The sequence below is a fragment of the Choloepus didactylus genome, chromosome 11, assembly GCF_015220235.1.
Source record: "Choloepus didactylus isolate mChoDid1 chromosome 11, mChoDid1.pri, whole genome shotgun sequence".
Classification (NCBI taxonomy): Eukaryota; Metazoa; Chordata; class Mammalia; order Pilosa; family Megalonychidae; genus Choloepus; species Choloepus didactylus.
In genome coordinates, this window is record NC_051317.1 from 80,305,212 (window position 1) to 80,320,488 (window position 15,277).

The following is a 15,277-nucleotide window of genomic DNA, read 5'->3' on the forward strand; positions in this document are numbered from 1 at the left end:
CTCATGAATGACCTTCCTGGAGGCAGGCTGGTTCCAGTCCATGTGTATCCTTGCTATAAAGCATCTTTTCCTTTAGGAGGCCTAAGTGAGTCAGCTTCTTACAACCGAAAGATTTTAAAAAGCCAATTAACAGCCTCACCTATGTATTTAACCAAAATCTTGTGGTGGTTATTTGGGGGGTTTCTATAACTCAAATGATATAGTTTTACTTTTAAGACAGAATAAGTTTAAATCAAGAAGGAAACAATCTTTCTACACCTGGGTTCAAACAGAGACAAATGTAGAAAAGCAAAATCCCATCAGATGAATCTACTAAATGTCCATTGAAGGCACCTTTGCAAGGGTATTATGGCATTGGGCATGGAATTTACTTCTGTGTCTACAAACAGAAAAGTTTGTAGAAACTTGCTCCTCTATTTCTCTCCCCTTTTCTCCCCCTTCCTCTCTCTCTCTCTCCCTCACACACACACACTTTTTTGACAGACCCATTCTAAGCAAGATTCTTCTCTGAACACTCTTCTGTTTGGCCTATCTGGTTCACATGTCCTGTGGGTATTTCAGTCAATTGGGTGCTGCTTGATGAAAGATTCAAGCCAGATCCTTCCCAGTCTGAACATCCCACTTTTGGTGAAGGGGAATCTAAAGTGGGAAGTTCACAACTAGAAGTAAGAGAAAGGGGGGAAAGGGCTGAAGAAATAGCCTGCAGCTCTGCACTGAGGTGCTCCCCAAAGGCAAGGACTTCCACTGTGATGCCATAGATTCCGTGAAGCCCCAATTCAGGACAACAAGGAGAGCAAGGTGGGAAATAAAGACATGCAGCTGGCAGGACTCCAATTATGGCAAAGAGAGGGCTTTTTAACTAGGGCAAGCCACAAACAGGTCAGCAGAGAACGACTTTTCTGGTTGAGGTAAAAAGGCAGGTAGGAAAGGGAGCACAATACAGGTAACTACACGGAAGGGGATTTGCAGTGGAACTGAAATTTCCCAAAGGGGATTTGCAGTGGAACTGCAAGTTCACAAAAGGATTAGCCAGGGGCATGTAAGATGGGGAAAAATCCCTGGTTGGCTGCACAGACCAAAAGGTTTTCCTTCCTTCCTTCCTTAGGAAGTACTATGTCCTCCACTACTTTTGGCCCACAAATTTGAGCACTGTCCTTTCAAGAGTATTACAAGAGTAATAGTCATGTTTATCAAAAAAACACCTGAACCTACCAACAGTGTGCTCTCTACTATAACATAAAGGAAAACTGCTCCCAAACTTGTGGGTTTCCAGGAAACAAAATTTCAGAATGAAGAAGTTACCAGGAAAAACAAATATGTATCACATACTGACTATCCTTTACAATCCCTCCTCCCCCAATTTTCATCTATTAAAAGGGGCTACAAATTCTACAGAAGGACAGGACATGGAGAGGGCATCAACCTGAAGGCCTCAAGGAAACTGACTAGGCTTATCTATTCCTGCCTATCTCCCTCACTAGTAGGAAAAGTTATGTTTGAACCTTACTAGACAGTCACTAGTAGGAGCTCAGAGCAAATCAAATAGCTCCACTGATTGTGCATAGCCCAGTTTTAGGAAGCAGATGCTAATTTAAGAAGAATTGGCCTTAGGAATCACCAGTATCCTCCAGGAATGCCCTCATTGAAACCATCGCTGGCTTTTGTGAAAAGGAAGGTTTCAGTTGCAGTTTTGGCCTCCAAGACGAGCAAGGTGAGGAGCAGTAAATCTTCCAGGTAGGGTTCTTGGTTAGGACAACCCCAAGTGATTCTTGCTTACAGGTCAAGTGCCCTGTCTCGGCAAAGGAAACCTTTCTATCAGAGATGGAAGAGAAACAAGCTGCTCTCCCAGATAATTTTAAAGACACAAAGTTTCCTATTTGAGATACTACTGGTGACTCATACAGACCATTTTTTATTCATTTTTTATAAGCACAGCAGGAGTCAATTTGCTTGAAATAACCAGACATTCAAGCTTAGAGAGGAGACTTACAGAAAGAAATTCCACCCTGCAGGTATCAAATGCTTCACTGACAAGTACTGGCCTCAAACTGCCCAAGGCCAAATAGTTTCACTGGCTGGGCAATACCATCTTGATCCAAGCAATTCATCTAGAACTAGAATTTGCCTATTTGTGGGCTAGAAATATCTCACTGTAGTTGACCTACATGTGATGTCTGCTGAGTAGGTATAAACAAAAACAAGAGAACCTAAGTTCTGTCAAATATTAGAAAGTAATTAAATTGCTGTTTATTTGTCATCTATAATTCAAATTTTTCAGAGAGGCCTTCCTGCTAATCCAAATAGAATGTAACACTTTTGGATTTACCTTATGAAGAGACTCACGATAGTTATGGGGTACTCAAAGAAGACCTGGGTGTAATAAACAGTGAGGAATTTCATTGCACAGGGCCACATCGGGTAAAAATTTTAAAGTGTACAAATTGCTTCTTTTGCGTTAAAAAAAAATTATATATCTTTTTAAATTGGGAAATGCAATGTCTATGATACTACCTAAGCAATTCTTTCATTAATTCACCGTCAACAAATGGGAAGATAAAACATCTTTGCCTAAATTTCAGAAGCATTTAGCATCCATTCAAGGTTCTAATTTTAATAATCCCACCTTTAAAATAAATATGATTGTCGAACAAGATATTTTCTTAAGCCAGTTTATTTTGCCTTTCCTTGACTGGCCTTGTAACACTTCTTAACTGCAAAACGCTGTAGTCTCATAGTGTCTTTTAATTTGTATTTTTAAAATAAGAGGGTTTTTTTCCGCTTTAAACTAGAGTCCTTGTGTCAGCCTGCAAGCTAAAAATGGTTTTCACATTTTTAAAGGGTTATTTAAAGGAAGAAGAATGTGCAACAGAGATGGCCTGTGCCTACAAAGCTTAAACTATTACCTGACCTACTTAAAAGGTTTGCTGACCCCTGAACTAAACTAACAATGGCACGCTCAACACAAGAAACATAACTTGGTCTACTTATTTTGAAACAGTGCTTCTAAGACCAAGCCGGCAAACCAAATTAATTGTTGCACCTCCATTTGATAACAGATCTGCCCAGGAGAACACCATAGGGCAGACCTGTTTGGTCTTCTCTGAGCTTCAGTTTCACCATCTTTAGGATTCAAGGAGTTCCTAAATTCAGATCTTGAATCTCACCTTAAAATTAGGCAAGATTCATGTAATCTATAGGCCATGAGTTGTTCCATCATTTGCCCAATGCTTAGCATTTATCTACAGTTTGGGAAATGCATGTTTATGAAATATCAACATGCTAGATAGTGTATGATCAATGCCAGATGAGGGAGAGTATGAGTCTTGAGGAAAATGAGACCACTGACTTCTTGGTGTTATCAAAGAGTCTGAAGTGGGTCCACACAGGGGAGTAGGCAAGACCTGAATTAGAGGAATTTTATGGCAGGCACTAGAGAGTCCTGGGTCCCCAGAGCAGTAGCTTACACAAGAATTAACAGCCGCCGAGAAAAGCAGTCTGGGCTTTCTGCCTTAATAGGATGGTCCTGGGAAGTGTTTCACTGCATCCCTCACTGTTCTGAAGAGGCCAGTCTCATACCATTGCTCTTCTCCTGAACAGTCACGTAATTTTGGAATCTGGCATTCAGCCAAGTTCAAGGGGCATTGGTGAACACATAGATTGACTGTGCAAAGAAGTCCTGCCTGTGCTCCCAGCAAGCCTAGGTGGTGTTGCCTGTGCTGACTCTCTCGGCACCGTGAAGGAAAACAATGGAGGGGTATTCTCTTTAATGAGACACTTTTTACTAGAAGTTAATTTCTGGATGCCAGGAATTCTGGATAGGCACTGTGTTGACTATCAAGGACTGTCCTCAGGATTTAAGCGACTGTGAGTCTCTACCACAGTCGGGTTGAACCATGAGGCCAAGATCTCCAGGGAAGCAAGATGAGTCATCGCCTAAAGATTTTTTTTCCCCTTTGGATGGTTAAGTGTGGTACATCTGTGTGCTCAGGGGCTGAAATAAAAGTTAGGGTCTATATCCACATTATTAAGTAAATACTTTGCTCAGAAACAGTGAAATGCAGTGCATGGTTGCCATGGCCTGCTTTCTTCTTCAGACACTCCCTAGTCTATAACAAATCGATTTGTCTGGACTTCCTTTTTCATTATAACTTGATATCTACATGACTCATACCAATGCAAATACCAAACTACAGTCAAAGTAATTTTCCTTCTGCTATATCGCATCCCTAATTTGCTTCCCCATGTACTCCTGAGTGCCCACAGATCAGCCCTACCACTGAGGCCTTGAATCTTCCATACTGAAGCCTCTATACATTAACTTCATGTTTCAGAAAAGAGCCCTCAGTTCAAGTATCTATTTGACTGAATATACAGAACTGAGAGGGAATAAAAATAGTATTAGTTAGGTTAAGTCTGGATGTGGCAGTGTTCTTAGAAGGGCCAAGGGAGCAAGGAAGAGGGGTAGAAAAGGTTAAGATATGGAATTAAGATATGGAATTAATGTATGTCCAAGAATATTCTTTAAAATTAAAAACAGGGGTCAAAGTTATGTTGGTCACTAGTTTACTTCAGAGATATGCATTACCTGTCCATTGTCAAGAAAAAGGGACTAGGGTTTCAGAGCAAGTGACCAATCAAGAAAGCCAGAAGCCTGGTTATCTAAAGGTCCTGAAAGAGTTCATAGACCTTAGCAGTCCCCTCCCACGGCAACTATTCTCCCATCTGTAAAATGGTGGCAATTGTTCCTTATCTCTTACTTCATGGGGTAAAAGGACTGGAAAGAGTTCATAATGCAAATCACCGTCAGTCTCCATCAAACCTTAGATTCTTATGTGTCTCATAAAGAAGGACTTCAGCACCAACACAGACAGGTGAGTGAATAACAAACCACAAAAGCTGCCTTGGTCTGGCTCCAGGGTGTACAAAACATGTGCAAACACTCAGTCACAAACTCATATGTTTTGGGAAAAGTTCTCAGGCTATTAATGACTCTAGTCATTGCTAGGACTTCCCGGTTTTCCCCCAGTCTCCATGTCCTATTTATAGAGAAATGTATTGGCAAGTTGACTCCCTTTAGAAAGAATGCTAACTTTTCCTACTAAGATAAATGGAACAGAGTATGTTGGAATAGTATTTGCCATTACTGTGTTAATGGGATAAATAAGTCACACTTTCCATGACATATTTTCAGAAACATCTCTGTGTGTGTGTTTTATGGAAGTCCTAGATTCTGCCGAATTGGTGACCTGCTGCCTCCTAACAAAATTAAATGAACATATGATGAGAGACACAGTTTCCAGAAATGTTGGAGAAGCCAAAAATTGGTTCTACTGTAATCTGAATCTGAATGTTATAATAATGCATTTACAATTTTTAAATTCTTTTAACTTTTAGAATTTGGACTTTCAAATAAATGCAAGGTTCTGGTAAAAATGATTTTAAATTCTCTCTAAATGAGAACAAAAAGTTTAACTCCTACCTGTCTACCCTTAATATTATACACCATAGATTGTTAATCTAAGCATTAATACTCATTCAACAATTAACGTGGTAATGAAAAAACAAGAAATAACAAATTTACATGTAACAATTATATAAAAATCAATGTATGAAGAAAATTAAGGAGACAAAATTATTGCTGGTCTGTTGGGATAGAGATCTTCTTCCCACCTCCTCTCCTTCCCCCCCAAATTTCTAACAAATTCTAACAATATATATATAACATATATATATATATATATAACATATATGTATGACAATAAAGATCAATTAAGTTGACCTTTAAAAAAATCCCTTGTGAGTGTCCTAAAGCCTGGTTTTTCATTAGTTACGCTAAGAAAACTACATATTCATCTCTAATTTGATATGCAAAATGTTGATACAAATCTTTTCTAACTCTTCACTGCCAACTATGTTAAATGCAAATGCAAACAGCCACACTGCTCTACAGATGGACCTGGAAGTTTACCTCATGTCAGTGATCTGCTGTGATTTCACAGAAGCTGTTTGTGTGTTCCAGAAAAACACTTCAGAAAATATGTCTCAAAGTAAGGATGCAGCAACTAGTTCTCAGCACCGGATTTTAGAGACTTGCTGATGACCTGTTTAGGATCTTACCACTGTCAGAGAAAACCTACTTCAAAAGTAAACAGTCCCTATTGTCCTGAAGGTTCCCAATTTACAGCTTTCTATAGGATGTGCCTGATTGTTTACTACATCTAAATGACAACAAAACAAAACAAAACCCACAACGCTTTCAAACAATTGTCACTGGCTATTACAGAACTTGAGCAGAATTTAATGTAGCCAGCAATTGTGTCCAGTTCACTGAGAAGTCAACCTGATGAGAACTGCAACAAAAGCCAACTTGCAGAAGAGGACACTGGTGCTGATCCTAATAAATCCATGCAGCACATAACCCAACCATCAGTAGGCTCATAGTACTTACTGCCACGAACAGCATACAGTACATGGAGAATGAAGAGTGGCCCGAGTAGAAGGACAATCTGGAACAGAAAGGAGAAAAGAGAAAAATGTTAATTTTCTCTCCTAATTACCCAGAATATTCTGGATTTCATAAATCTCCTTAGCTCACCAGTACACAAAGCTCCCTCCCCTACCTTCAGGGGTAGGGAGCAGTTAGGACAAGGAACATTAGAGACTTTGAGGAGGATCAAGGTCATAGTTCTATACCGTGTCATTTTATTGAAACATTTTCAGGACGGATAACGAATTACTGCAAACAAACATGCCAAGCATTTCTATACATGTTAGAGGAGTAAATACTTGACAAGCTCTAAATGGCATAAATATATTTGCTTTTATTACATATAAATTTATGTGATCATGATTTAAATTTCATTTTTCACCTGCAGGGGTTGCCACTGAATAATAATGAACAATGCCTTCTTTGGAACACTCAGAAGTTGATTACTTTTTTCTATCCATGGTAATACTTCAGTGTTTTAAATGGGCACACCTCTTGCCTCAGATTTCCCATCAGATTAAGTGTTTTTTGTTTGACGTTTATTTTAAAATTGTGCTCTGATAATCCTGTACCAGATGAATCACCTCTAAATACTACATTCTATAAACATCTGAGTACCATCTTCCCCACCTAAAAATGACAGAATGCTTGCAAAACTTAATTTTATAGCACTTCTGGAAAAAATAAAGCTCAGTGACATCCATGATTTAAGTTCTGCTTACACAGAATTAGCTGTTGATGTAGAAAGGGCAAGCACATTTGAGACTGCAAAATTATGCCAAGATTTTTCTCAAATGGATGCATCATGAAAATAATTAGAATGATTCATCTGAACAAGAGGGACAGGTTTGAAATATTTCACTTATTACAACCTGCTTCATTCAAAAGGAATTTAAGGAAGATATTGGTTCCCTGAATTCACAGAGGAGAAAAAACTTCTAAAACACATTAGAAAGTCATGTGTATATGTTTGGCAAGTGAGGATGGAGGGAATGGAGATTTCTTAAGCATATACTGATGATGATTCTACCAAGAATTTTGATGATTTTTTTTTTTTTTTTTTTTTTTGGTGATCAGATACCTTCCTAAGAAAGAAAACCTAATTTCCTGTGCAAACCAAGAATTATGTAATTAAACCTGATAAAAATTATGCTGTGTTTAATCTATGTAAAACAAGAAAACAAAAATAACTTTTAGCCTTACCAACTATTTGGCTACAGAGAGTAGATCAATACAAAATCTCATTTTAAATCAGATCATTACAGCAGAGTTCTGTACATTTTATGGTTGCAATAAGTTACACTGAAGAGCCAACAAGCTTTAAAAAAATCAACTTCAAGGATTGCCAAATCCCATCAAGCCAATATTCTCAAGGCTGACCAAGTTAAATTTTACTAAATCTTGTGCACTGTGACATGAAATCATAAATTCCAAGCTAATGTAATAGTTTTGAACAGCTCTGATTCAGTCATGGAGTGATTTCATTAGTTGAAAATAGACTGGTTTTGGTTTTTATTCTGAATACATGAACATTTTATGCAGAAAAGAATCAGAAAAAGAATTCTGACTTCAACAATGATTAAAAACAAAAGAATAACTCTATTAATCTCAGTTCGTCTTCGTCCATAGTAACTTAAATTATCAAACCGATCACAGTAATATGAACTTTATAAAACACAAAACTGTAAAATTCAAATTCTTTTCATATGCTATACAGATCTAACTCTATTGGAGTCTCTAAAAGAAACAGTACGTTAAGAATATCTTATTATGTCCATAATTCACAAATGAATAATTGTATGGGTAGTTTAATAAAACCCAAAAAGTAGTCCAACTGCAACTGTTTTCATCATAGTGACCTCAATTGAAATGTTTAAGATTTTGGCCCTGCTCTCTTCTTGAATTTTAACCAACCCTAGATTACCATCTTACTTTACTATAGTCCCTCTGATGAAGGTAGATACAGTAAAAATTTAACCTGGCTTTCTATCAAAATGTGGAAAAAATCTTTTCCGAAAGAAAGCTTACAGAGATAAAAATATATTCTGAAGCACAGCGGTTTTCACTTACTTTAGAGAATGGTCTATTAAATGATGAGCATTCCACAATTAGCAAGTAGTCTGGTCTTGGTTGTATATTACTGAGAATGGGATTCTATTCCAGATGGCAAATTTAAGATTTTTTCCTTACATTTATCCACCAGGGTACCCACACCTTTCTCCTGGGAGAGCTGATTAAACTCAGCCTGTACCCCAATATCATAGCCTTAAGAGTGTTCACAGCTCTGAGGGACCATGATCTTAAATTACCTTTTTTTTTTTTTCCTCAGTTCACACTATTTTTAATAGATTCAAAGACTTCTACTTCCTAATATACGTAAGTTCTAAAGCACAATACTTTTATACCTTTGTGCTGGTTAGGATGTATTATGTCCCCCAAAACACCATGTTCTTTGATGCACTTTTGTAGGGGCAGACGTACTAGTGTTGACTGGGTTGGAGTCCTTTGATTCTTTTTTTTTTTTTTTTTTTTTAATCATCATTTTATTGAGATATATTCACATACCACGCAGTCATACAAAACAAATTGTACTTTCGATTGTTTACAGTACCATTACATAGTTGTACATTCATCACCTAAATCAATCCCTGACACCTTCATTAGCACACACACAAAAATAATAAGAATAATAATTAGAGTGAAAAAGAGCAATTGAAGTAAAAAAGAACACTGGGTACCTTTGTCTGTTTGTTTCCTTCCCCTACTTTTCTACACATCCATCCATAAACTAGACAAAGTGGAGTTTGGTCCTTATGGCATTCCCAATCCCACTGTCACCCCTCATAAGCTACATTTTTATACAACTGTCTTCGAGATTCATGGGTTCTGGGTTGTAGTTTAATAGTTTCAGGTATCCACCACCAGCTACCCCAATTCTTTAGAACCTAAAAAGGGTTGTCTAAAGTGTGCGTAAGAGTGCCCACCAGAGTGATCTCTCGGCTCGTTTTGGAATCTCTCTGCCACTGAAGCTTATTTCATTTCCTTTCACATCCCCCTTTTGGTCAAGAAGATGTTCTCCATCCCACGATGCCGGGTCTACATTCCTCCCCGGGAGTCATATTCCACGTTGCCAGGGAGATTCACTTCCCCGGGTGCCTGATCCCACGTAGGGGGGAGGGCAGCGATTTCACCTTTCAAGTGGCTTAGCCAGAGAGAGAGGGCCACATCTGAGCAACAAAGAGGCATTCAGGAGGAGACTCTTAGGCACAAATACAGGGAGGCCTAGCCTCTCCTTTGCAGCAACCGTCTTCCCAAGGGTAAAACTTATGGTAGAGGGCTCAACCCACCAAACCACCAGTCCCCCACGTCCGCGGTCATGCCAGCAACCACGGAGGCGGGGCAGGCGAACACCCCCGCATTCTCCACAGGCTCCTCAAGGGGGCACTACATCTTTTTTTTTTTTTTTCCTTGTTTGTCTTTTTTCTTTTTTTTCTTTTTTTTAACTTTCCCTTCTTTTTTAAATCAACTGTATGAAAAAAAAAGTTAAAAAGAAAACAAACATACAATAAAAGAACATTTCAAAGAGACCATAACAAGGGAGTAAGAAAAAGACAACTAACCTAAGATAACTGCTTAACTTCCAACATGTTCCTACTTTACCCCAAGAAAGTTACATAATATAGCAACATTTCAGTGAACTTGTTCCTACTACATCCATCAGAAATTAACAGACCATAGTCATTTCTGGGCATCCCCAGAACGTTAAATAGCTTATCTGTTCTTCTTGGATTATTGTTCCCCCTTCCTTAATTGCTCTCTACTGCTAGTTCCCCTACATTCTACATTATAAACCATTTGTTTTACATTTTTCAAAGTTCACATTAGTGGTAGCATATAATATTTCTCTTTTTGTGCCTGGCTTATTTCGCTCAGCATTATGTCTTCAAGGTTCATCCATGTTGTCATATGTTTCACCAGATCGTTCCTTCTTACTGCCGCGTAGTATTCCATCGTGTGTATATACCACATATTATTTATCCACTCATCTGTTGAAGGACATTTGGGTTGTTTCCATCTCTTGGCAATTGTGAATAATGCTGCTATGAACATTGGCGTGCAGATATCTGTTCGTGTCACTGCTTTCCGATCTTCCGGGTATATACCGAGAAGTGCAATCGCTGGATCGAATGGTAGCTCTATATCTAGTTTTCTAAGGAACTGCCAGACTGACTTCCAGAGTGGCTGAACCATTATACAGTCCCACCAACAATGAATAAGAGTTCCAATTTCTCCACATCCCCTCCAGCATTTGTAGTTTCCTGTTTGTTTAATGGCAGCCATTCTAACCGGTGTTAGATGGTATCTCATGGTGGTCTTAATTTGCATCTCTCTAATAGCTAGTGAAGCTGAACATTTTTTCATGTGTTTCTTGGCCATTTGTATTTCCTCTTCAGAGAACTGTCTTTACATATCTTTTGCCCATTTTATAATTGGGCTGTCTGTACTATTGTCATTGAGTTGTAGGATTTCTTTGTATATGCAAGGTATCAATCAGTCTTTTGTCAGATACATGGTTTCCAAAAATTTTTTCCCATTGAGTTGGCTGCCTCTTTACCTTTTTGAGAAATTCCTTTGAGGTGCAGAAACTTCTAAGCTTGAGGAGTTCCCATTTATCTATTTTCTCTTTTGTTGCTTGTGCTTTGGGTGTAAAGTCTAGGAAGTGGCCTCCTAATACAAGGTCTTGAAGATGTTTTCCTACATTATCTTCTAGGAGTTTTATGGTACTTTCTTTTATATTGAGATCTTTGGTCCATTTTGAGTTAATTTTTGTGTAGGGGGTGAGGTAGGGGTCCTCTTTCATTCTTTTGGATATGGATATCCAACTCTCCCAGCCCCATTTGTTGAAAAGACCATTATGGCTCAGTTCGGTGACTTTGGGGGCCTTATCAAAGACCAGTCGGCCATAGATCTGAGGGTCTATCTCTGAATTCTCAATTCGATTCCATTGATCTATATGTCTATCTTTGTGCCAGTACCATGCTGTTTTGGCAACTGTGGCTTTATAATAAGCTTCAAAGTCAGGGAGTGTAAGTCCTCCCACTTCGTTTTTCTTTTTTAGAGTGTCTTTAGCAATTCGAGGCATCTTCCCTTTCCAAATAAATTTGATAACTAGCTTTTCCAAGTCTGCAAAGTAGGTTGTTGGAATTTTGATTGGGATTGCATTGAATCTGTAGATGAGTTTGGGTAGAATTGACATCTTAATGACATTTAGCCTTCCTATCCATGAACATGGAATATTTTTCCATCTTTTAAGGTCCCCTTCTATTTCTTTTAGTAGAGTTATGTAGTTTTCTTTGTATAGGTCTTTTACATCTTTGGTTAAGTTTATTCCTAGGTACTTGATTTTTTTAGTTGCTATTGAAAATGGTATCTTTTTCTTGAGTGTCTCTTCAGTTTGTTCATTTCTAGCATATAGAAACATTACTGACTTATGTGCATTAATCTTGTATCCCGCTACTTTGCTAAATTTGTTTATTAGCTCTAGTAGGTGTATCGTTGATTTCTCAGGGTTTTCTAGATATAAGATCATATCATCTGCAAACAATGACAGTTTTACTTCTTCTTTTCCAATTTGGATGCCTTTTATTTCTTTGTCTTGCCGGATTGCCCTGGCTAGCACTTCCAGCACAATGTTGAATAACAGTGGTGACAGCGGGCATCCTTGTCTTGTTCCTGATCTTAGAGGGAAGGCTTTCAGTCTCTCACCGTTGAGTACTATGCTGGCTGTGGGTTTTTCATATATGCTCTTTATCATGTTGAGGAAGTTTCCTTCAATTCCTACCTTTTGAAGTGTTTTTATCAAAAAGGGATGTTGGATTTTGTCAAATGCTTTTTCAGCATCTATTGAGATGATCAATTGATTTTTCCCTTTCGAGTTTTTAATGTGTTGTAATACATTGATTGTTTTTCTGATGTTGAACCATCCTTGCATGCCTGGAATGAACCCCACTTGGTCATGGTGTATGATTTTTTTAATGTGTCTTTGGATTCGATTTGCAAGTATTTTGTTGAGGATTTTTGCATCTATATTCATTAGGGAGATTGGCCGGTAGTTTTCCTTTTTTGTAGCATCTTTGCCTGGTTTTGGTATTAGATTGATGTTAGCTTCATAAAATGAGTTAGGTAGTGTTCCATTTTTTTCAATGTTTTGAAACAGTTTGAGTAAGATTGGTGTCAGTTCTTTCTGGAAAGTTTGGTAGAATTCCCCTGTGAAGCCATCTGGCCCTGGGCATTTATTTGTGGGAAGATTTTTGATGACTGATTGGATCTCTTTGCTTGTGATGGGTTGGTTGAGGTCTTCTATCTCTTCTCTGGTCAGTCTAGGTTGTTCATATGTTTCCAGGAAATTGTCCATTTCTTCTACATTATCCAGTTTGTTGCCATACAGTTGTTCATAATATCCTCTTATAATTTTTTTAATCTCTTCAGGATCTGCAGTTATGTCACCTTTTTCATTCATTATTTTGTTTATATGGGTCTTCTCTCTTTTTGATTTTGTCAGTCTAGCTAGGGGCTTGTCAATCTTGTTGATCTTCTCAAAGAACCAACTTTTGGTGATATTTATCCTTTCTATTGTTTTTTTGTTCTCTATGTCATTTATTTCTGCTTTAATCCTTGTTATTTCTTTTCTTGTACTTGGTTTAGGATTGGTTTGCTGTTCATTTTCTAGCTTCTTCAGTTGATCCATTAGTTCTTTGATTTTGGCTCTTTCTTCCTTTTTAATATATGCGTTTAGTGCTATAAATTTCCCCCTTAGCACTGCTTTTGCTGCATCCCATAGGTTTTGGTATGTTGTGTTCTCATTTTCATTCGTCTCTATATATTTAGCAATTTCTCTTGCTATTTCTTCTTTAACCCACTGATTGTTTAGGAGTGTCTTGTTTAACCTCCAGGTATTTGTGAATTTTCTAAGTCTCTGATGGTTATTGACTTCTAATTGTATTCCATTGTGGTCAGAGAATGTGCTTTGAATAATTTCAATCTTTTTAAATTTATTGAGGCTTGTTTTATGTCCCAGCATATGATCTATTCTGGAGAAAGTTCCGTGAGCACTAGAAAAGTATGTGTATCCTGGTGATTTGGGATGTAATGTCCTGTAGATGTCTGTTAAATCTAATTCATTTATCAGATTGTTTAGGTTTTCAATTTCCTTATTGGTCTTCTGTCTGGTTGATCTATCTATAGGAGAGAGTGATGTGTTGAAGTCTCCCACAATTATTGTGGAAACATCAATTGCTTCCTTTAGTTTTGCCAATGTTTCTCTCATGTATTTTGTGGCACCTTGATTGGGTGCATAGACATTTACGATTGTTATTTCTTCTTGCTGAATTGCCCCTTTTATTAGTATGTAGTGGCCTTCTTTGTCTCTCAAAACATCCCTGCATTTGAAGTCTATTTTATCTGAGATTAATATTGCTACACCTGCTTTCTTTTGGCTGTAGCTTGCATGAAATATTTTTTTCCATCCTTTCACTTTCAGTTTCTTTGTGTCCCTGTGTCTAAGATGAGTCTCTTGTATGCAACATATTGATGGTTCATTTTTTTTGATCCATTCTGCGAATCTATATCTTTTAATTGGGGAGTTTAATCCATTTACATTCAACGTTAAAACCGTGAAGGCATTTCTTGAATCGGCCATCTTATCCTTTGGATTATGTTTGCCATATTTTTCCCTCTCTCTATTAATATCCTTTATTGTACCCATACCGAATCTCTTTAGTACTGAACCTTTCTCCAAGTCTCTCTGTCCTGTCTTTGTTTCTCTGTCTGTAGGGCTTCCTTTAGTATCTCCAGTAGGGCAGGTCTCTTGTTAGCAAATTCTCTCAGCATTTCTTTGTCTGTGAAAAATTTAAGCTCTCCCTCAAATTTGAAGGAGAGCTTTGCTGGATAAAGTATTCTTGGCTGGAAATTCCTCTCACTCAGAATTTTAAATATATCGTGCCACTGCCTTCTCGCCTCCATGGTGGCTGCTGAGTAGTCACTACTTAGTCTTATGCTGTTTCCTTTGTATGTGGTGAATTGCTTTTCTCTTGCTGCTTTCAGAACTTGCTCCTTCTCTTCTATGTTTGACAGTGTGATCAGTATATGTCTCGGAGTGGGTTTTTTTGGATTTATTCTATTTGGAGTTCGCTGAGCATTTATGATTTGTGTATTTATGTTGTTTAGAAGATTTGGGAAGTTTTCCCCAACAATTTCTTTGAATACTCTTCCTAGACCTTTACCCTTTTCTTCCCCTTCTGGGACACCAATGAGTCTTATATTCGGACGTTTCATATTATCTATCATATCCCTGAGGTCCATTTCGAGTTTTTCAATTTTTTTCCCCATTCTTTCTTTTATGCTTTCATTTTCCATTCTGTCATCTTCCAGGTCACTGATTCGTTGTTCAACTTCCTCTAGTCTTGTACTATGAGTGTCCAAAATCTTTTTAATTTGGTCAACAGTTTCTTTAATTTCCATAAGATCATCCATTTTTTTATTTAGTCTTGCAATGTCTTCTTTATGCTCTTCTAGGGTCTTCTTGATTTCCTTCATATCCCGTACTATGGTCTCATTGTTCATCTTTAGTTCTTTGAGTAGCTGCTCTAGGTGCTGTGTCTCTTCTGGTCTTTTGATTTGGGTGCTTGGGCTTGGGTTATCCATATCGTCTGGTTTTTTCATATGCTTTATAATTTTCTGTTGTTTTTGGCCTCGTGGCATTTGCTGAACTTGATAGGGTTCTTTTAGGGT

General features: G+C 37.8%; 1 protein-coding gene across 2 annotated transcripts in view; it reads right to left on the reverse strand.

The window, feature by feature from the left end:
• PLPP1 (phospholipid phosphatase 1) overlaps nt 1-15,277 on the reverse strand; it is a 164,882-nt gene that overhangs the window by 6,093 nt on the left and 143,512 nt on the right. For both annotated transcript variants that reach the window (XM_037798852.1, XM_037798853.1), the window contains exon 4: nt 6,449-6,506. In XM_037798852.1, coding sequence (XP_037654780.1) covers nt 6,449-6,506 — 58 coding nt within the window. The remainder of the gene's footprint in view (nt 1-6,448; nt 6,507-15,277) is intronic.